The following is a 21,484-nucleotide window of genomic DNA, read 5'->3' as shown; positions in this document are numbered from 1 at the left end:
AAAAAAAAAAAAAAAAAGCTACTGAACTTCTATTAAAAGACTCGTGCCATGGCAGCATGGGCCTAGCACTCTGAATAGGAACCAATCACTCTGAATAGGAACCGATTGATTGCCCTCTCTGTCATGTTTACACAGCGGTAGTAAGTTGCAGAAAACCCAAAATTATGGTGGATGGCCGCGAGTACAAACAATTAGTTTCTGATAGAATGCACTCTGAAAAGATCCATGATTGAAACTTTTTTGCATGTATGACGATTTTGCTTCTACATAAATCCGAATTAAAAGTATATAAGGACCAACGAAGGACAGGAGTCTAGAAACTTTTACATGGACTCTTCGGTTCCAAGATAATAACACTCTGACTTGACGTGGATACTTAACTTACACTCCGAAGACACTAGTCGTATATGGGCTAAACACTCAAACTTTTGCTGACAGTCAAAAGTATTTTAAGACTTAATTAATTAGTCTAGACGACTATGGTTGTCATTAAAGATCTTAGACCTTCTTGCATGTGGTTGACAGAGCGACGCCATTTATCAGACGACATATCCTACAGATGTGTCCAGTGAACGGCTTGAAGATGTTGCGTCTCTCACAAGATCAGTGGCTGTCTCTGAATTTCGAAGGCCATGGAAAGTGGTTGAACAAGCTGATAGTTCCTGAGAAATCGTTTCCATTGACGGCCTGAGTTGGGGATTAGCAGATAAGCAATCGACTGCTAGCTTGAAGATGGTCAGAAGTTCATCCTCAACGCCTGGCATGGGCATTGGCAGGCGTGAATCCAATAGATTCCTCAAAACAGCTGAGATCTCCATGTCAAGTGGAGCAAGTAGAGATGAAATGCTATCCCCCGGATGTCTTCCTTTGATCACCTCGATGGCCACTACTCCAAAGCTATACACATCACATTTCTCCGTCACCTTCATTGTGTAAGCAAGCTCTGCACAAAGAGGGAGATATATGTATTATCATGAAGACATTGCTTTAGCTCAACCTTAAATTAAGAGTCAATTTTAGAAATTAACCTGGTGCTACATAACCATATGTGCCGACGACAGCACTCCAGTTTGATGTATCCAGCTTCAGAAGCTTAGCCGTGCCGAAGTCAGAAACATGGGCCTCATACTCCGAATCAAGCAGAATGTTGTTACTTGAAATATCTCGATGAACGATTGGAGGGTTACAATCATGGTGCATATAAGACAGAGCATAAGCCACGCCTTTTACGATGTTCACCCTCTTGTTCCAGTCCAACCTTTCAGCTTCTTCTTCATTGCTCAAGATTGTAGACAAGCTTCCTCTGTCCAAGTACTCATACACCAAGAATGAGTGCTGTGGATGAGAACAAAAGCCCTTAAGTTTCACAATATTGCGGTGTCGAATTTCCGTTAATGCCCCAATCTCATTCAAAAATTCCTTTTGATCTGTTTGCCCGTTGTCAGCCGTTTGATGGAGCTTCTTTACAGCTACTGTATCACCTGATCTTAATTTGGCTTTGAAGACACTTCCATAGCCTCCCCTTCCAATACAGTAGATCTCATCAAAATACCCCGTGGCTTCAATGATGTCTTCATATAAAATCTTTCCATCGTACTTTGATAGAGAAAACACTTCAGTTGTCTTAGGTGCTTGTTCCACTGTTGGATGGAACTTTTTTCTGCGGAAAATGCAGAATATTCCAAAGAAAATAAACAGTAGAACTGCTCCTAGCAGAGGAAAGACAATAACAAACACTCTGCGTTCCACCGGAGAGTTTTTCCTATCCACCACCGCTGGATTACAGGGCTCAAGCCCTACAACATTTCCACACAATCCACTGTTGCCTTGTAACGCTTCCTTTGCTGCATCTTGGAATGCCGTGGTGTTGGGGATTGGACCCTCAAATTCGTTGTGGGAGATGTCAACCTTCTCCAAACCTGGCATAGCCTCGAAAGTCTTGTATATAAGGCCAGAAAGATTATTGTGCGAAAGGTCCAGTTTCACTAGGCTTTGCAGCTTGCTGAATTCAGCTGGGATCTCACCGCTTAACAAGTTATAACTCAAGTCTAGCTCGGACAAATGAGTTAACATCCCTATTTGCCCCGGAATATGTTGGCTCAACTGGTTGTTGCTCAAATTCAACAGGAACAAGTTTGAAGAAAGCTCAATACTCTGCGGGATAGGCATGCTTAATTTATTTCTGGACAAATCCAATGTTAGGAGGCCAGATAGCGATACAATCTCGGGACTTATACTGCCAGAAATTCGGTTCCCTCTTAGATTCAAATTCAACAAAGAAGTCAATTTTCCAAACTCTTTTGGAACCTCCCCAACTAAACCATTGAAAGAAAGATCAATTGCACGCAGTTGAGTCGCATTTCCAATCTCAGGAGGCAAGCTACCAGTGATGTTATTTCCAGCAATTCTTAGATCAGTTAAACGCATGCAACTTCCCCAGTTTGTTGAGATTTCTCCATAGAAGTTGTTGAAACTCATGTCGATAAAGTTCAAGTTGGGTAAGACACCGAAGGTCTCGGATATGTTTCCAGTGAGCTGGTTTTCCTCGAGGCGTACTCTGACTAAGCTTGTGCAATTTCTTAAGCTTCTAGGGATAGAACCAGTTAAGTTGTTGCCACTCACTGTGAGGTTTTGGAGCAACCCACCTCGGCACAATTTCTTTGGTAAGGAGCCAATTAACTGGTTGGCATCCAATTCTAGCACCGTCAAGTTCTTCAGATCCCCTAAGGATCCAGGAATTGAACCAGAAAGCTGATTCTCGCGGAGGAACAAATATAATAGGTTTGTCAACTGGCCCAAAGAAGAAGGAATTGGGCCAGTGAAGTGATTTCTACTCAGCTCCAAGTCACCCATAGCATGGAGATTTCCTATCTCATCAGGAATGTGACCCGAAAGTTGGTTACCATAGAGATAGAGAAGGGCAAGCTCCGTCAAATTGCCAAATGTCCGTGGAATTGAACCGGTAAGATTATTATGGTAAAGGCTCAACGAGCTAAGAAGGTTCAAATTCCCTAGCTTCAGGGGGATAGAACCGGTAAGGTTATTGGCAAATAAGTGCAGCTCTCTCAATTTGATTAAGTTCCCCAAAGTGGAAGGAATTGGTCCTCTCAGGCTGTTGGTGTCCATGTGGAGTACTTCCAAATTTGTCATATTTCCCATTTCAGGAGGAATAGAACCAGAAAGGTAGTTGTCATAGACATACAGTATAGATAATTTGCTCAAATTACCCAATGAGGGAGGTATGGATCCCTTCAATTGATTGGAATACAGCGCGACCTCATTGAGCAAATGCAACTGCCCGATTTCTAGGGGAATTGAGCCATTTAACTCATTGGAAACTAGGTGTAGGACCTCTAGTTTTGTTAAACAGCCGATCTCTGGCGGTATTTTGCCGGAGAACCGGTTGATAGAGAGGTCGAGGTAGGTGAGATTGCTAAGGAGACCAACTTGAGGTGGAATGTGGCCGAATAGATTATTTATGCTCAGGTCCATGAACATTAGATGAGACAAAGATGAGAATGGGAATTCATCAAGCGTACCTTCGACATTGGCACCGGTGAGATTAACCCGGATCACGCTTCCAGCCCGATTGCAGAAGATGCCATACCAAGCGCATGGACTCGCCGTTGAGCCGGAACTGGTGGCATTACGAGGAGAGGGAGTCCAGGAAGAGAGGGAAGAAACCGAATGGTTCCTAAGACTGGACTTCCAATGGAGGAGGGCTTGTGCTTCTGCAGGGGAAGCATGAGCAGGAAGTGGAATGACAAAGGTGGTGAAGAGGGCAAGGGCAGCCACAAGGCTCATCATGACCCTCTTGAGTTCTGGTGAAGAATCCATGGATTATTCTTTTCTTCTTCTCTCTCTTTTGGTTCTGTAAGTTGGTTTTCTTTGTTGCTGAGGCAATGAGCGATGGTTTAAAAAGGTTGAAGGTTGTGAAAACTCCCCTTCCTATCATTTTCCACCATAATGGGAAATGCAATAACGACGACTAACTAGTCAAGACTTAGAAAAGCCAACTGAGAGCTGACTGGACGAATTATTGGTTCCTTGAAGACTTCGGAGTTTAAGTTTTTTGGAGTCTTCGTCGGTGACATTTCTGACTCGGTCAGTCCTTTCGGAATTGAGTCCTCCCACCCTTTGTGTGAAATCCAATCCAGAGACTTTGACGTGCAAGTCTTCGAGAATAGCGATGCGAATGAACACTCTACTTTCCACACGATCAGATCCTAATTTGCAATTCAATGCGCAAAAGGGAAGTCTTCTCACTCGGCCTCCATGAAGCCAAATGCCGACGCGTTCCGCCCCATTTTTGCACAAATGACCTAAGCCAAAATGGGCCCGAGAGTTTGATCGCAAAGTTGTATTTCAACAATATGGCTCGATATGGATTAAATTGATCAATTTGAATCTCATCCATTTTCAAATCATTCAACCTTTATCCAATCCGTAGTTGGACGCTAAATAAATCTATGAATACTGAAAAAGGTAGAGAAAACCATAATCAATCATTATATTATAATAAATATCGATTGGTGTAGTCCAAATTTTCTTGAAAAAAATCACCATAATGTCATGCTACCTACCAGCTAACATGTTCCAAGGTAAATCCTTAACTTTCAGATATGAGGAGACCCTCATAAAGTATCATGACAAAAGAAAGTAGCGCACGGTCGTCGAGTTTGAACAATTCATAAAACCAACAAGCGATCACACTGGTACAGTTAAATCTCTCAATGTCCATCTGCGGCATGTATAGATTAACTGACGCACTACATTAACATAGTTAAAAATGCAGCCAGAGAACTATGAACAAGTGCACCATCAAAAAATCTTCAATGGACTTGATGAATGCACATTATGGCACAAGAATAAGATCAGAGTATCACAGGTAACCACAAAGTCAGAATAGACGGACTAGCTGCCTTCATAGAAGAAAAACATCACCCCCTACAAAACTCAGCATTAATATCTAAATCACCACATGCAACGAAGTCTCCGTCCACCAATCAAGAGCACCTCATGAGAAAGTGATATTGCTTGTCGAGCACAACTGACTCCCATGATCGGAAGCACTCATCTTTCCTAAAAGGGCAACATGAACCAAGCAGAGACATATGGTCCAAATAGTTCCAATAGAGTGAGACAGAAGCAACAAACCCACTCACGTCACGAGCACTCTATCTATGGACTATGTGGAGAAGCACTAGGGGAATCAGCAGGATGTCCGCTAGGCGCATCTCTGTGGAGCTCAGAAACTCTTTCACCATTTCGTACATCAGGACTTTCAAGAGTAGAAGGTCTCGGATTTGGAGATGGACTCCTCTCATATTCAGCTTTCCGCGGGCTACGGGATGAACTGAAAATGGGGAAAAAAAGGTTTTCATTCATATAAAAATTCTCGACAAGCGATGGTCATAGAAGCAGTAAGGGGGAATAAGGAGGGCCCTCACCTTCTGTATGATCCACTCCGACTTCTGTCCTTGTCATCATACTTGGGTGCCCTTTGGTCTCTGCGACGATCAGGACTTGGGCTATAGCTCCTACTCCGGTGACGGTAACTCCTTTCCCTGTCTCTGTACCTGTCGCGATCATATCGTCCCCTGCTTCTACTGCGACTTTTCCTCCTATAATCACGGTCTCTACAGTCATCTCTGCGCCTGAAAATCCATTTTACTATCAGTTGCAGCAGAGAATGAAAGGCAATTACTTGTAACTCTGCAAGATATAATTACACAAGAAGATGGTTAAGGAACAAACACTACTTAAGGACAACTCAGCGGAATTTTGTCATTTTACTACCAATAGAAGCCATTGCTTCGGGTCGTACGGTAAGACCTACGGAAACATGTATGGATTCAGGTAAAGGATCTCCCAAATATTGGGTAGTTGTCATTAAACCGGGTAGAATACTATGGATTCGGGTAAAGGATCTCCTGAATACTGGGTAGTTGTCATTAAACCGGCTAGAATACTTTATGAAAGGGGCAGAGTAGCAGAAAATATAGCTAGAAAGGCTATTTCAATAGCGGCATCCAAAATTCCTATACAAACTCAATTTCTTATTTCGGAATAGGAACGTAGAATCAAAGACAAGAAATCTTGCGGATATGACAAACAATATTTCTTTTTTTATATTTTTACTATGCCCTTAGCATTAACATTGAAAGAACAGATTAAAAAATGATATGATTCAACCTCAAAGCCTTTTGAACACAGCGGATAACAGCGGGGCCCGAGAATTAACGTGTATTAGAATCATAGGAGCTAGTAATCGCCGATATGCTCATATCGGGGCCATTATTGTTGCTGTGATCAAGGAAGCATTACCAAACACACCTCTAGAAAGATCAAAAGTGATTCGTACTTGTAAAGAACTTAAACGTGACAACGAAGGGCACACAGTCATGCATGAACATATTAGTTAAGGTCACACAGTCACAATTTTCACCTAACTAGTATTTATCATCAAAAAGCCGATGGAGTAATTCCAAGTTCATGAGCTCACTATCCAGCCCAAGTTAATAAAACTAGCTCTGGGATAAGTACAAAAAAGTCCTAAATGTTCTACCCATTGTCCCATTGGTAAATTAAGTTCTAAGTCTTTCCAAAAATGTTCAATCAGTCCTAGTCTTGCTGCCAACACCATGTTTTCACTGAAAAATGGAACCACTCTATTTTGACATGAAATTAACCATAATTTGTACTATAAGTAAGAAATGAAACCCTGGATTTTGTAATTACAAGACTTGCATGAAAACTAAGCCTCAAATTTTCATTTAGACTGAGGAAATATTGGAGCTCAACTCAAGACGCTAAAATTGGCCCTTCAATCTTTAAACTGTTTTCTTTGTCAGTTGATTCTCATAATCAATTCCGTCACTCAATGATTAGTAGAACTAATGTGTTTTATTTCTCAGTTATGGTCCAAATATCCTGTTACTCCTTTTTTTTTGTGCCAAGTAATAAAGATAAATGACAAGTGGGCTTGATCAACCATAACTTATAACTGCACTCTGAACTTTTTCAGGAAATTGCGCTTCCAAACTTAGTTGCTTATGTGGGAAAGTCCTACCCAACAACTGAAGACTAATAAGTCAACTTTACTATTTGTTTGGAGTGGCCGTGGTTCTAGCATTCGACTTCAGCTTCCGGATTTACACTCTTAGGATGCGTCTCAATTTCCTAACTTTAGGTTACTGTAAACAAACTTAACGTACCACCCCAATCCTTTAATGTAAGTGCATTTAAATTTGTGACATATTATGATTTGTGTCTTTAAAAACATCCAGATATTCTTCATAAGCTATAAGGTGCCTGACCAAGCTTCTTGCATTGTTGTTTACAGCATTAACACCTCCGTAGAATCAGTTATACCATGAACTTCATCAATTGCTTTCATTTCTTGAGGACTACCAACAAGTGATGGCAGGATTACTCACAAAGTTTGCAATTGACTTTAATGCCAGGAGGAAACCTAAGTAAATTGGCAGTGACATTATTAACCCAAATGGACAGGGGTCCTCTCATATAGAGGTAAAATGAGAGATTTTCGCTCCCGTTCCTCTTCAAACATCTGGACAAGTCATTGAAAAGAAATTAGATGGCTAAAACCATCGCACATCAGTCCTCTATCCACTGTAGCATCATGAATTCAATGGTAAAATGGGCCTACCAATTTTCTCATAAATTTCAATCAGGATCCCCATCGAAGTTTCAGCTACCTATATTAAATCCCAATCAAAGTTACCGCAACCTTTGGCAACTCTTGAAATGTGGAGATAAATGAATTGTACAGCAAGTAAACAGGCTCATGTAAGTACAAGACAACCAAATACCTTAACCAATCCATAAAATGATTTTGGAATCTCACCTCAAAGTCAATCCACAACTACAGCAATAGGGAGTTTCAGACAGTTGTCAACACATTCGAACGGTATTTATAATCAAGCAAAGAACCTTTTTTTTTTTTTCCATTTTAGTATACGTAGACACAATTTGCATGACTTTACTAACTTCACAAACTTAAACCATACCTTGGATGAGGACTGCGACTTCTCGATCGCCTTCTTATCTTTGAAACCGGTTCAGCAACCCTCCCCTTATCGCTGTTGTGAAATAGAGGCCGAGCTCATCAGAAAAATTGTAGTATGAAAATGACAGCTAATTTATTCAAGAAATTTACTTTTCCTTTTTCTTTAGGCCATCTTTTGCACGTTATTTGGCAAAACAAATCATCCACTGACATAATCATGCTAACAAGGTCGTTGCAACTTGGACCATTTTAAGGTTTATTCCAAAAAAACCAAATTCCCTCCTCCCAGTGAGCTCGTACCAGATTGGCATTGCACTGTATCTAGACCCGAAAAAAGAACAATCTATTTCACCGATTCGAAAACTAAAAGGCGAGATAATTAAACAGCTTACATTCTCTCAGCATTGGGACCGTACTTCGCGAACTGAACCCCAATCTCTCTCCCATCCACAACTCTCCCTTTCAAAAAAGAAAACCGAACAAGAAATCAAGTGCCAATCCAAGAATTTCCCCCAACGCAAACAGAAACCCTCAATACCGAAGGAACTAAAATCAGAGCAAGAGCGACACCATCAAGCTTGTCCACCGCCTTCTGCGCCTCGTCCGCATACTTGTACCTCACGAACGCGAACCCTCTCGATTCCCCAGTCCTGCACGACCCCCATAAGAACACAGTAAACAAAAGCGCAATTAATTCTCAACAAGCGAGCTATAAAGAAAAGCGCGGAACGGAGAAATACATACCTTCGGTCTCTGGGGATGAACACGTCGACGACCTTTCCGTACTTATCGAAGAGAGGGAAGAGGTCGTCGGCGGTAGTCCCTGCGAAACAACCGCGTAAGGCATCGATGAGGGAAGACAGAGAGAGAGAGAGAAAGAGAGGAGAGAGTTACTGAAGGAAATGTTGAGGATCAGGAGCGAGTAAGTGTCGGTGATGTCCGGAGGGCCTGATCTTCCAAAATGCGACATTGGCGACCTACTGCTGCTGTTTCTTGTTCTTCTTCTTCTTCTAGGGCGAGAAGAGAGATGCTTCGCTGGGGTTTTAGCTTGTCCAGCGTCCGAGTGGCTCGACTTCGAAAGCAGATAAGAGACCGGGTTATCGGGCCGGGATGGGCCGGATCGTGCCGGCTTGATTTTGGTTCAATCCGGGTCGTTTCGCCCCGCAAAACGCCCCATTATTGGGACCGATGATGCGATGTTACAACGAAGACAATCATGAACAAGACCATATTAAAGCATTGGTTCGCTTGGCCGAGATAAAAATCTACCATAACCCAGTGCTTTAATAAAGCTTTTTTTTTTCAACAACGAAAAATAAAGATATTTTTCAGGCCGAAAATTATTGGGTACACAACTGGTTGCAAAATTACCTCGAGTTTAAATAACCTTCGTAAATAAAGTGACGAACAATGTCAATATGTATGTTAGCTCATGGCAAAATGGATTAACGGCCATGGCCATGTCCAGATAGAAGATCTACCGACAATATGAAAGGCTAGCTTGCATTGACAAATAAAAATGGTGGAGGCCTTTTGATTTACAAGTCCAGAAAATACTTAAAAGGTTGTCTTTAAGATGAAAGTGATAATTGATACAGTACTTTTGGCCTCCACTCATTTCACAAAACATTACACATGGTATTCCTGTTATTCACATACAACAAGAACATCCGTGTAAATTAAGATCGCGGATTCCGTAGTCAAATCTTTCACTTTGATTTTTAAGTGAGAATTATCAGAAAAGTCTTAAATCTATTGTAATTATGTCAATTTAGTCCTAAATTTCTTTTGGCCAATTTAGTCATAAAACTTTTGCAATTGTGTCAATTCAATCCATTTGATCGATCGGCGCTTACGTTATAAATTTTAATAATATTTTAACATTTTTCAAATTTTTAATTATTTTAATTAAAAAATTCTTTCTTTTTCATTTTCTATTTTTTTCTTTGGTCTGGCAACTTCCTGCTCGCCATTGGTCGTTGGCTGGCCAAATGGACTGAATTGATATAGTTGTAAAAGGTTTAAAATTGAATTATTACAATTACAATAGATTTAAGACTGTTTTGGCAATTTTTCTGTTTTACGAGTCCACTTGGGCGAAAATTGTTTAATTGGTGTAGAAACGGCTTGACTTGGGAGTCATAGGTAAATTCAAACACTACTAGCTTTGTAGTTGTTTTAAGTTTAGAGTTGCCTATATAGTATGCTGTTATAAGGGTTTTTGGGGTTCTTCAAGCCCGCAATCAAATAACAAAGCCAAAGCACATTACTCATCACAAAGATTCAATTTTGCAAATATGCCAAATCTTTTAATTTGACAAATTTAGTCATAAATATTTTGACAATTTGCCAATTGAGTCATTCCGTTGTCAATTTTGATGAGAAATCATCTAACATGGACGCCCACTGTTCAATGAGGAATGATCGGCGTGGAAATGGATAATTTTTAATTTTTTTAAAATTTTCTGATTTTTTATTTAAATGTTTGAGATTTTTATTTTTAATTTTAAATCTTTCTTATCTTTTTTATTTCTTGTTATCTTTTCATTGTGGCCAGTGAGGGACACCGGCAACCCTCTCCGACGACTAGGCCACCGGCGAGGTCGTGAAGGCCTTGGGCAAGATCATCGCCGCCTCACTAACAAACATCATGGAAAAAAAAAGAGAAAAAATAAAGAATATTCACAAATATTTTTTAAAAAAATTATCCAAATTATTTTCAACCGTACTACATAGGACACTTCACATCCACGTCAGCGATTTTTTAGACAAAATTGATCGAAAGGACACAATTGTCACAAGGTTTACGATTAAATTGGCTAAGTCGAAAGATTTACAACTGAATTGGCACAAGTATAATAAGTTTAGGATTTATTTTTTGTAATTTTTCCCTTAGTTGAAAAAAACATTAAGAAAAATCTCTTATTCCATTAACATATGAAGGGGCTATAATTGGCATAGCATCATCACTGTAAATTGAGCAGTGAAATGGCATTGTGCGGCTAAAAGATATTGTTGTCAGGTTGTTTGCTCTCCTCACGGAAAACTTTATATGGCTTTAGTTTGGTTTGATCGGATATCTCAAATTAAGAAACCAAATCAAACCGCTACAACATGACTGCACAAAACTTTCAATGAATGTCCGATTGCACAATTCACAAGAAATAGACATTTTTTGATGTTGTACGACCAAATCAAGTAATTTTGGATTTAATACTCATTTAGATTACGTTGACCAGTTGTTATTTACATGGTTTCCACTTTTAAACCAGATCAATCACAGAGTTCTTTTTTGTTATGGAAAGAAAGATTTCATTTGTTAATAAGAATAGCACTAGTGGTAGGTAGTTGCAACACTTTTTTTTTACACTCTTTTAGAATTGATTTTGATTGGAAAAAATTACCTAAAAAGTCTTAAGCCTATTGTACGATAATTAATTCAATGTTGAACCTTTCAATTATGTAAAAGTAGTATTAAACCTTTTGACGATTTGCCAATATAGTCTTTCCGATTGATGTTGGCTGGAAATCTCCGACGTGGACGTCGACCATCTTACATGGTACACTCGGTGTTAAAGTTGACATTTCTTGCAATTTTTGACAATTTCCTTTTTTTTTTTTTTGTTCTTTTCTTCATCTTTTTTTCCAGTTCTAGTTCGACGAGGACTAGGTGGTTACCTCACCGGCCCAAAGTGGGAAAAAAAGAAAGAAAAAAAATAGTTTAGGAAATTAAAAAAAATTACAAAAATTGTCTATGTCACTACTAGCTGTTCGGTGGCCGTGCCACATAGGATGAGCGGTGTCCACATCAGCAATTTATGGCCATATGATCGGAGAACCACATTAGCAAATTGTAAAAAATTTAGGATGCTACAATTGAAAGATTTAGGACTAAATTAATTATTGTATAACAAATTTAGGACTTTTTTGGTATTTTGTTATTTTAATTGAGTAGAAAGTAATGTTGATAAATAAGAGGATGGACTAACCAAAATTCCTAAAAATTTTAATAGTTTTTTGATATCATGCTTGAACCTTTTTTTAAAATTGTTCAACAAGTCTTCAGCTTTTCAAATTATGCTCAATATAGTAGTCCTTCTGTTAAGAAAGACTAACGGCATTACCCCATGTGGACACCAACACCGTCATTTTGTTGGGCCCAATATCCAAAAAAAATCTCAAACTTTAGCATTTGTGACAATTTTACTCAAAACTTTTTTTTTCCTTGTAAAAAATCTTCAACTTTTACATTTGTCGCAATTCTATCCCAAACTTTTGCTTTTTTCTCGTTAAAAAAAAAAACCCTCAACTTTATCATGTGTCTCAATTATATCTAAATTTTTTTTTGTCTCATAAAAAACCTCCAACTGTTACTTTTGTCTCAATCCTACCATCGTTATCCTTCCGTCTATAATCACCCTTAATTAATCTTATGTGGCATTTCACATTGTTAATGAATTACACCTCAATAAAACCGACATAAAAAAACTCCCGAACTTCTCTTATGTAGTTTGCTTCCCTTAAATATTGCGGGAGATATAGAGTCACTCAAGACGGCATGTTACGTACTCTTTTCGGCACTCAAGATATCAAAAAAGGCTAGACATGGAGATATTTAGACAAACGATCTAAAATTCCGTTGTCCCTTAAACCTACTATTTCTAAAGTTCGGCGAGAAAACTTGAGTCACGTACGATTAACTAATGGTGATTATGGATGGAAGACTGACGATGGTAGAATTGGGATAAAAGTAAAAGTTAAGGATTTTTTATAAGACAAAAAAAATGGATATAATTGGGGCATATGTTAAAGTTGAAGGTTTTTTTTTTTAGTATTAGATCGATAGAATTAGGACAAAAGTAAAAGTTGGGGGTTTTTTATGAGTTAAATTTTTTTTGGATATAATTGTCACAAATGTTAAAGTCGGAAATTTTTTTGGGTATTAGGCCCATTTTGCTGCCAATTTACACACTTTGGCGCTCACATGGCGCAAAGACAGTCTACAAAATAGATTTATCAAGTGAGCATCGGAAAGCTAACAAGCATCTACAAAACAAAACTATTTATATTCATTCAATACACAAGACGAATCTATTGTATCATTTTTTTTTAATTTGGAAAAATTAGTATACACTTAAACAATACTTAAAAGTAAAAATACTTTTAAAAAAGAAACAATAAAAGAAGAAGAAGAAACATGGGGCCTTAGGGCGCACCCGACAATATTTCTATTTCAGAAATCAACTTCTAGGCAGAAGTTGATTTTTCTACTCCTGCTCTAGAAGTTAATTTCTGATTAAAACGGTTCGTTTGGTTGAAAATTTCAACTTCCGAAATCATCTATGAAAAATTATTGTCGGTGGCTGAATAATTTCTAAAATTTTTAAGTTTTTTTAAATTTATTAAAAAATAATTTCTATTATTAAAAAGATTATTTACTTTTTAAAAATAAAAAATTACTATTTATTTTTTACTCAGGTAGCCGGAGACAGCGACTCCATGGTGGCGGTTATAGTGGTAGTTGGCGGTGGCGAGCGGAGTAGCAATCGGCGGTGGGGGGCAACAAGTGGTTGGCGGTTAGCGACAAGGGGCAATGGTGGGTAGCGGTGGCAGTAAACGGCAGTCGTTAGTTGGTGACGATGGTCACGGGCGGCGGTCGGTGGTGGTAGATGGTGGTTAGTGGCGGGGGGTGGCCGGTGGGTGGCAACGATGGGAGGTGGCCGACGAAGGTTTGTAGTGGGCGACGACGGGTTATGGTCGGCGGTTGACGATGGTCGCGGGTGGGGATGGGTGGTGGTCAATGGTGGGTGGCGGCGGAAGCCGGCGGGGTCGAAAAGAGGATGAAGGTGTAATGAAAAGAGGATGAGGTGAGAAGTAACTTTTTTTAACTTCTCAATTGGGGGAGAAAATAACTTTATAAGTGAAAATTCACTACAGAAGTAGAAATTTTTTTTAGATGTAAATAATTTTACCAAACAGATTTTTACTTCATAAGTTAAATTATCAAACGGATTTCTGCTCCGTAAGTGCTTCTCAAGCAAAAATCTACCTTCAGAAGTGTTATCATGTGCACCCTTAATAGTTAATACAAGAATCTCCACCTTTCCCGTGAAATAGAAGGTGCACGTGCACCCAACTCTGGACACTCCTCTGCACGTGACCAGCTACCACCAAAGGAACCTTCTCCTCCTACTTCCCTAAGAAAAAAGTTTAGTGCCGAGAATGTGAGATCAACCACTTAAATCACTGTATTATTATAACGTCTCATGTTGATTACGCAACTATCTTTGACTTTTAGTAATTAGCACATGTAAATCCCATTTGGGGACCTTTTTTTTTGGGGGTCGAATGAAATATTCCCTTCGTTTTCTATGTAACCCTTTGAGGACTTGGCAACTCCTTTTACGGACACAAGCGATACGGAGTCACCTAGAGTTATAGCAAAAGCAAATTACTTTAGGGAGATTGTGGTTTTGTCCAATTAACAAACTAACTAGCTTCTATTAGATTAGGGATCTTTTATATAAGGGATGACTAGACCCAACAATGCCCCATTTATGTACGCTAGATCGTCCCGATGACACCGATTAGAGTTTCAAACGATGAACGATTTCTTCGTTTAAAAGAAGCGAAGTAGATTTTTTCTCTCGATCATATGGGGGCACATAAAACACCATGCAAACTTCACGAATATGTTAAGTCTAAATCTTAAGTCCATGCGAAGGGCTTTAACCCGAAGTAGTTACTGTATAGTAAATAGGGCTCCAACGGGCGGATTATAGTTCCTTAGCGGGAAATCCCTTGTGACCCCAACCGATAACCGCGTGAAGCTGGGGTTTTAACTTTTACGTTTGGCGATCCGCTTTGCTAGATAATTTCCAAGCCCAAAATTATGTAAGGACAATCTTTTAAGTTGACTTAGGCCCCGTTTGATTTAGCATTTGGAAGGAACTTTGGGATTCTAAAACCCCTTGGTCAAATGCAAATAGCGTTTGGTTCTTTTTTTACTCAACTTTAAGAAAATGTAATTGCATTTCCAAAGGCTCCTAAAGGTCTTTATCCCAAAGAAGCTTCGGAAATATTTTGGAAAGTTGCATTTTCGAAATGCAAATAATTTTTTTTCTTTTAACTTTCTCATTTTCACTTGCCGTCGCTCGTCGACCGCCACCCGCCATTGCTCGTTGACCGCCACCTGCCACTCGTTATTGCCCGCCTCCGAGTGTAAACAGGAAATCAATCATTAATTAGAAAAACGGATAAAAAAAAAGAAAGGAACTCACAATTGCTTCTTGATTTTCTCAGCCCCTACTCTTCTTCTTCTTTCTCTCCTTATTCCGCACCTTGTTTTCCTTAATCACATCACTCTTTTGCAAAATGACAATGCTGCCACCAGCTTTATCATCCTCCTTCGACACGACGACGTTCGGGGCGCACGCCGAGAGTGCTTTCTCAACAATCTTCAGGCTCAGATCTTCGTTCACTTCTTCATTGTCATCGATTCTACTGAGCGGCGCCGTGAACTTCGGCTGGTGTTCTGCTTCGTCGAGCTTCGCCGTCAGCTTCTCTCTCCTTCCCATGTTTCTCATGCAGGATCAGGAAGCCCCAATTTTGACTTAAAGCCTTGCAATTGAGTGGATCGTAAACAGTGAAAGAGCTAGAAGAGCGAAGAGGGTAGGAGTGCGTCGGGTGGTGTTGCTGACTGGCGGTGCCACGTCACTTTGCATTTTTGCTAGCAGTTGGCGGGAGACTAGATCTGGCTGTCAGAGATCGAAGCCGGCAATTGGCCGGCACAAGTAGTTTAAAAGTTTTTCTTTTAAATAGTAAAAATACTTTATAAAGTATGTTTTTACCAAACGGATTTACATTAAAGTTGTTTTTCAATACGTTTTTAAAATATGTTTTATCAAATACTACTTGCATTTCGAAAATTTCCTTTGATTTAAAGATATTTGTATTTTCCTAAAGACATTTCTCTAAAATTGAACCGAACAGGTTTTTACAAAAGTATTGGTTTGGTTTGGTTTGGTCAACTACAGCCCATTGCCCTACAATTTACTCAACATCAACCTTTAAAACAAGTACAGCACATTACAGCAAGAGTAGCATTAAAGACAAATATAAAAAATTGCTAATGGGCTCAAAGTCATCATGGGAAAAACACAAAAAAAAAAAGAACTAAACTAAATATTGAAAGATGTAACGAGGATGGGATACACTGGGTCGTTCGCATTATTGCCAAGACAAGATGTAATTTACGGACTTCATCAAAAGTTGACTTGGAAAACCACGTATTTCTTCTTTTTTTTTTGTGTGAGCTCCCAAGCTAGTATTATTTTCGGGATAAGTAGGGCAGAAATTAGCTACTCAACATATCAATCACCCATCAATTAACTTTCAAAAAACATAAAGAAAAATAACAAAGTCCAATCGGATAAGCGAGACTTGCGTACGGATTAGAAGCGACATGTGTTCAGGCATTAACATGTTTCGGTCGAGCCACCCGCGCTTTTGCCTCTTATTTTACCTAAGCCCATTAAGTATTTTACGAATTCGAATTTACTCGTACTCCTAGCGTTGAAGAAAGAAAAGAAGAAAACAAAATAAAATGAACTTTATTACTATAACATAATAGCTTTTTGGTGACCATGAAAATAAAAATATATTGTGGGTTACAAATTTTTAAAGGAGTGGACATTATAATGATTTTTAATTATTTTTTATTTAATTTTTGTGACTCGGAATATACCGTTAACTGGACGATAAATAAATAAAAAAAATGTCACCTAAGCAGCTTCCAAAATAAAATACCGCAGGACCCACTCGAGACTAACGCATTACGCCTCTCGGTCTTGACAGCCCCGTGTCACCAACGAGCCATTTGCGACTCCCATCAACATTCTCTTCCCAAGAAAACCCACCACCTGCTCTGCCCGTACTTGAGAGAGAGAGAGAGAGAGAGAGAGAGAGAGAGAGGGAGGGAGATGGCGGTAGGAGGGTTCGCCGTCGACGGCGGCAACGTCGACGGCCTCGGCGGCAGGATAACGCTGTCAGTGGTGGTCACCTGCGTCGTGGCCGCAACGTGTGGGCTCATCTTCGGATACGACATCGGGATTTCAGGTGCGTCCTCCTCCTCTGCCTCTCCCTCTGCCCTTTCCAGTTCTCTCCCCGTGAAAAAAAAACGGCGCGATACTGCGAAGAAAAGGATGGCAATTACATCTGATGATCTCCGGATCTTCGCCCTTTGCTTTGTGCATTAACTTCATTCGCTGTCTTCGAATGAGATGATAATATGCGCTTTGTCGAGGTGGGGACCGTTTCGATCGGGCGATCGAATCGGACCCCTCGTGCTCGAAACTGCAGATGAAACACCACGTCTTCTTCGAGCAGTAAATGCGAAAACATGCCTAATCTTTGTCGAAGCTCCGATGTTCGCCGTCAAACACCTTTATAGTTTCAGCAACCATGAACGGACTCGACACGGCTTGACGTGTTTTTGCTCCGACCAGATGTTTGGTTTCGACTGCTGTCGTTCGGATGAACCGATGATGTGTGATTCTTTGAAGAGTAGATTACGTTTGTTTTGACTGTTAGCTCATTCAAGCTCCTGGAAATTAATTATATAAAACTGATGATGAAATTTTCAAAAAAGCTGACTTTAATCTGTACCTTGCATGGACCACCCGGAGAAAAGGATGTGGTGGGGCATTTCGTTTTTACCTAATCTCAAATGTTTTATAAATTTTAAGCAATCGCTTGACTAAAACAGTGTTCACATATGATTGAATGTTTTCTTCAATGATTGCCAATTTTTGTTTTCGTCCCCCGGGAACTTCGTTAATTAGGATGGTTAGATGATTATAATTCAAACCCCCTGGAAAGTACAGAGAGTAAGAGTCCCGCCAGCATGGCAGTATGATAGCATAATGACGAAATGTTAGACGTCGCTCATAATACTTGCGATTGAAATTGCACCTTACACTATTGGCTTTTCAAATCCTAAAGAATAAAGTCATTTTCGACGATACAAGTCGAAACACACCCTTTTCGATTCAAGGATTTATGGCTATATCATTAATGATCTCCTTCAAATTATATTCTTTATATATTTGTCAAGACTCTGAAGTAACATGATAAGTGGTGGGAATCCCATGATTCTCAGTGCTAAAGCTGTTTTCATCTTGATAGAAGTTCTTGTCCTTTGCTTATCCTTCGATTGATTACTATGGCATCGCTACAAAGCTATTACTATACTTTGTGCTAGTAGGTTGCCATTAACATCAAATTGGATTCTTATTTTATTTGTAATTACGGCAAATTGAAAATTAATTAGCATCGGTTTACTCAACCACGTTAGCCATTTAATGGCATTAATTTTTGCAACCTTCTTGCATGAGCGTAGAGATCTATTTTGTGAAAGCACAAGAGGTCCTAGTGGTACTGCAGCATTTAATCTATTCCACAATAGTCTCCACTCCATCATATATCTATATACCGAGCAAACAATTAGTCAACTAGATACCACGTGACTGCTCATTACAAGCAAGTTTTCGAGACAACGAAAAATTGCACCAAATAGAATGTGAAAAGTCAACGCATTGTTGTCCAACCCAAAATCAAAGTTGTGCCCTTTATTTTTGAACTATTTTGAAACGTCCGTTTAGTCTGTAGGGTTATGATAGGAAGATGGTCCCGCTCACCGTACATTCAAGGAAGTGGGCTTTTGGTAACTTCCTTTTGACAATCATATCACGCGGATGTTTGGTGCCCGTGAATCTATAAAAGTGACGGACAGACTTCTTAGCTTTTCTCTAGTCTTTATATTAGCGGTTTCAAATTACAATATATAACTATACTTTATTGTAAATAGCCGTTTTAACCTAATCTAAAGACTATTTTGTCAAATGGCAAAAGAAAATTACTACTTCCGTAAGATGAAAACTAGATTCTATTTCTCAATGCATGTAATGCGGACCAATAACCACACACGTGCACGAGCCTTTAGAGCAATTTTGGGCCTAATGTGAGGACATGCACCTGGTTATGAGACTCATTGCAAATTTGCAATCGTTAAGGGAATTAAGATCAGAAGATATCCGCTTGAGTGTACTAACAGATTCGCAATTAATTTGTTTAGGGGGCGTCACTACAATGGTCCCGTTCTTGAAGAAATTCTTTCCCTCGGTACTAAAGAAGGCTGCTGAGGCCAAGACAAACATGTACTGTGTTTACGACAGCGAAACCCTGACGGCGTTCACGTCCTCGCTCTACATCGCGGGGCTGGCCTCGTCCCTCTTGGCGAGCCGCCTCACCACGGCATTCGGTCGGAGAAACATAATGGTTCTTGGCGGCTGCACCTTCCTTGCTGGGGCCGCCATCAACGGCGGGGCTGCCAACATAGCCATGCTCATCCTCGGGCGTATCTTGCTCGGATTTGGTGTCGGCTTCACTAATCAGGTACTAGTTCATTTGCTGTTTTATTATGGTCTAAAGAAAGGAAGTCCTTTTTCAAGACCATATTATCAAGGTGGTTCACTTGTACTCCTGATTTCTTGGTAAGGTTAAGCCATTCTTAAATTGCTGGTACGTTCGGGCTCTAAGTTTATGATTCATACAATACACCATTATGTTTCTGTTAGAAAGAGAATTGTCATCTGAGTAGTAAATGGTGAGAATTGTACCTCAGGCAACTCCAGTGTACCTCTCTGAGATGGCTCCGCCAAAATGGCGCGGCGCCTTCAACACAGGCTTCCAATTCTTCCTAGGAGTTGGGGTGGTCTCCGCCAACTGCATAAACTACGGCACCTCCAAGATCAGCTGGGGGTGGCGCCTCTCCCTCGGCCTCGCTGCCGCCCCGGCGGCCATCATGACCCTCGGCGCCCTCCTCATCTCCGACACTCCTGCAAGCCTCGTTGAGCGTGGCAAGCTCACTCAGGCAAAGCAAGCGCTACTCAGGGTACGGGGCCAGGACACCGACATCGAGCCCGAGCTCACGGAGCTCATCAGGTCTAGCGAGATAGCGAGGGCCACCAAGGAAGAGCCCTTTGTAACGATCTTTGAGAGGCAGTACAGGCCTCACCTCGTGATGTCGATAGCGATCCCGTTCTTTCAGCAACTTACGGGGATCAACATCATTGCATTCTACGCCCCCGTTTTGTTTCAGTCCGTGGGATTCGGGAGTGACTCCGCTCTGATAGCGGCTATAATACTTGGATTGGTGAACTTGGGATCGATTATGGTGTCTACGTTTGTGGTGGATCGTTGTGGGAGGAGGTTCTTGTTCATTGAGGGTGGAGTGCAGATGTTTCTCTGCCAGGTACGTTATTAGCCCCTATCTTTATTAGCAATGCATGAGGCGTGGTCCTACGCATTTTGAAATCTTGTAAGTTGTAATCTCAAATTCACATAAGCGCTTAAAGTTAAACCTTGTTCGGTTGTTGTTTAGGTTGGAGTGGCATGTGTCTTGGCCGCGACGACGGGCGCTTCTGGCACAGAGCGCATCAGCAAGGGCTACGCCATACTAGTGCTGGTGCTGATGTGCATCTACGCGGCCGGGTTCGGTTGGTCATGGGGTCCCCTAAGCTGGCTCATCCCGAGCGAGATATTCCCCATGAAGATTCGCCCCACGGGCCAAAGCATCAGCGTGGCCGTGAACTTCGCGGTCACGTTCGTGCTGTCGCAGACATTCCTGACCATGTTGTGCCACTTCAAGTTCGGAACTTTCCTGTTCTACGCCTCTTGGATCGCCGCGATGACGGCATTTGTGGTGCTCTTCTTGCCGGAGACGAAGGGGGTTCCACTGGACTCGATGCATGTGGTGTGGGAGAGGCATTGGTACTGGCAAAGGTTTGTTGACAAGGAATCATACTAGCTCGTGTTTTGTCTCTGTCAAGCAGATACGTACTGAATTCCAGAGACATGAGGGTCAGTGTGGGCAAGGAAATTTCATGTTTTCTTGACTTGGACGCAGCACGCTCGAAGGAACTATTCCAATGCTTCATGTCTTGTCTCCTAATGCTATGGAAATTCATGTGTCTCATTTTCACCGTGAAGTGGTAAGATGTAGCGAGTTTTATCAAAATCCAGGAACTATTACAATGCTTCATGGCGGCTGGGTAACTCTGGTGGTGAAGGATGAACTTATGGCCTAAAAGCATGTAGTCTCGAAAGTCTTAAAAGAGGGGATCGACGGCTGATGTGGTAGGTGTAAAAAGTTGGATCAAATCAGATCACCGCGTAATCAAATTAAAGCGCCTCATCTAAACAAGTTACGGAAGAGAATTTATGCATCACGCGGTATTGATTAGGATGACCCTACAAATTGTGCTTCCTAATCAAGATAAAAAAAAAATTAGATTATCATACTCACGAGGTAACTTTTTTTTTGGAAAGCAGCGGAACACCAAAATCAAATATGAAAATCCAGTTGTATTTAGTATTTGCATTTTAGTAAAT

General features: G+C 40.5%; 3 protein-coding genes across 7 annotated transcripts; 1 reads left to right on the top strand and 2 right to left on the bottom strand.

Moving 5' to 3' along the window:
- Window positions 1–360: 360 nt before the first annotated feature.
- LOC115733995 (MDIS1-interacting receptor like kinase 2-like) lies at window positions 361–3,872 on the bottom strand. Its single transcript, XM_030664594.2, has 2 exons — window positions 1,029–3,872; window positions 361–943 (listed from the first exon to the last, which is right to left on the bottom strand). Exons 1-2 carry the CDS (start codon window positions 3,835–3,837, stop codon window positions 540–542), a joined length of 3,213 nt encoding a protein of 1,070 aa, XP_030520454.2. The 5' UTR covers window positions 3,838–3,872; the 3' UTR covers window positions 361–539.
- A 964-nt stretch (window positions 3,873–4,836) lies between these two features.
- LOC115749857 (serine/arginine-rich splicing factor SC35-like) lies at window positions 4,837–17,023 on the bottom strand. 5 transcript variants are annotated; one of them, XM_048275016.1, is made up of 8 exons: window positions 16,970–17,023; window positions 8,927–9,048; window positions 8,777–8,855; window positions 8,603–8,682; window positions 8,425–8,491; window positions 8,031–8,105; window positions 5,451–5,654; window positions 4,837–5,356 (listed from the first exon to the last, which is right to left on the bottom strand). In XM_048275016.1, exons 2-8 carry the CDS (start codon window positions 9,000–9,002, stop codon window positions 5,182–5,184), a joined length of 756 nt encoding a protein of 251 aa, XP_048130973.1. In that variant the 5' UTR covers window positions 9,003–9,048; window positions 16,970–17,023; the 3' UTR covers window positions 4,837–5,181. The 5 variants fall into 5 exon arrangements, with proteins under 5 accessions (XP_048130973.1, XP_048130975.1, XP_048130974.1 ...); XM_048275018.1 differs by having other exon boundaries at window positions 8,927–9,056; window positions 16,994–17,008; XM_048275017.1 differs by having other exon boundaries at window positions 8,927–9,056; window positions 16,990–17,004.
- On the top strand, window positions 16,960–21,106 carry LOC115749856 (sugar transport protein 5). The gene is made up of 4 exons (XM_030686857.2): window positions 16,960–17,149; window positions 19,167–19,486; window positions 19,716–20,345; window positions 20,475–21,106. The coding sequence occupies exons 1-4, from the start codon at window positions 17,014–17,016 to the stop codon at window positions 20,898–20,900; spliced, it is 1,512 nt and encodes a 503-aa protein (XP_030542717.1). The 5' UTR covers window positions 16,960–17,013; the 3' UTR covers window positions 20,901–21,106.
- Window positions 21,107–21,484: the final 378 nt, after the last annotated feature.

The sequence above is a fragment of the Rhodamnia argentea genome, chromosome 2 (assembly GCF_020921035.1).
Source record: "Rhodamnia argentea isolate NSW1041297 chromosome 2, ASM2092103v1, whole genome shotgun sequence".
Lineage (NCBI taxonomy): Eukaryota > Viridiplantae > Streptophyta > Magnoliopsida > Myrtales > Myrtaceae > Rhodamnia > Rhodamnia argentea.
The sequence above is the reverse complement of the archived record's forward strand: the minus strand, read 5'-3'. Positions and strand labels throughout refer to the sequence as shown.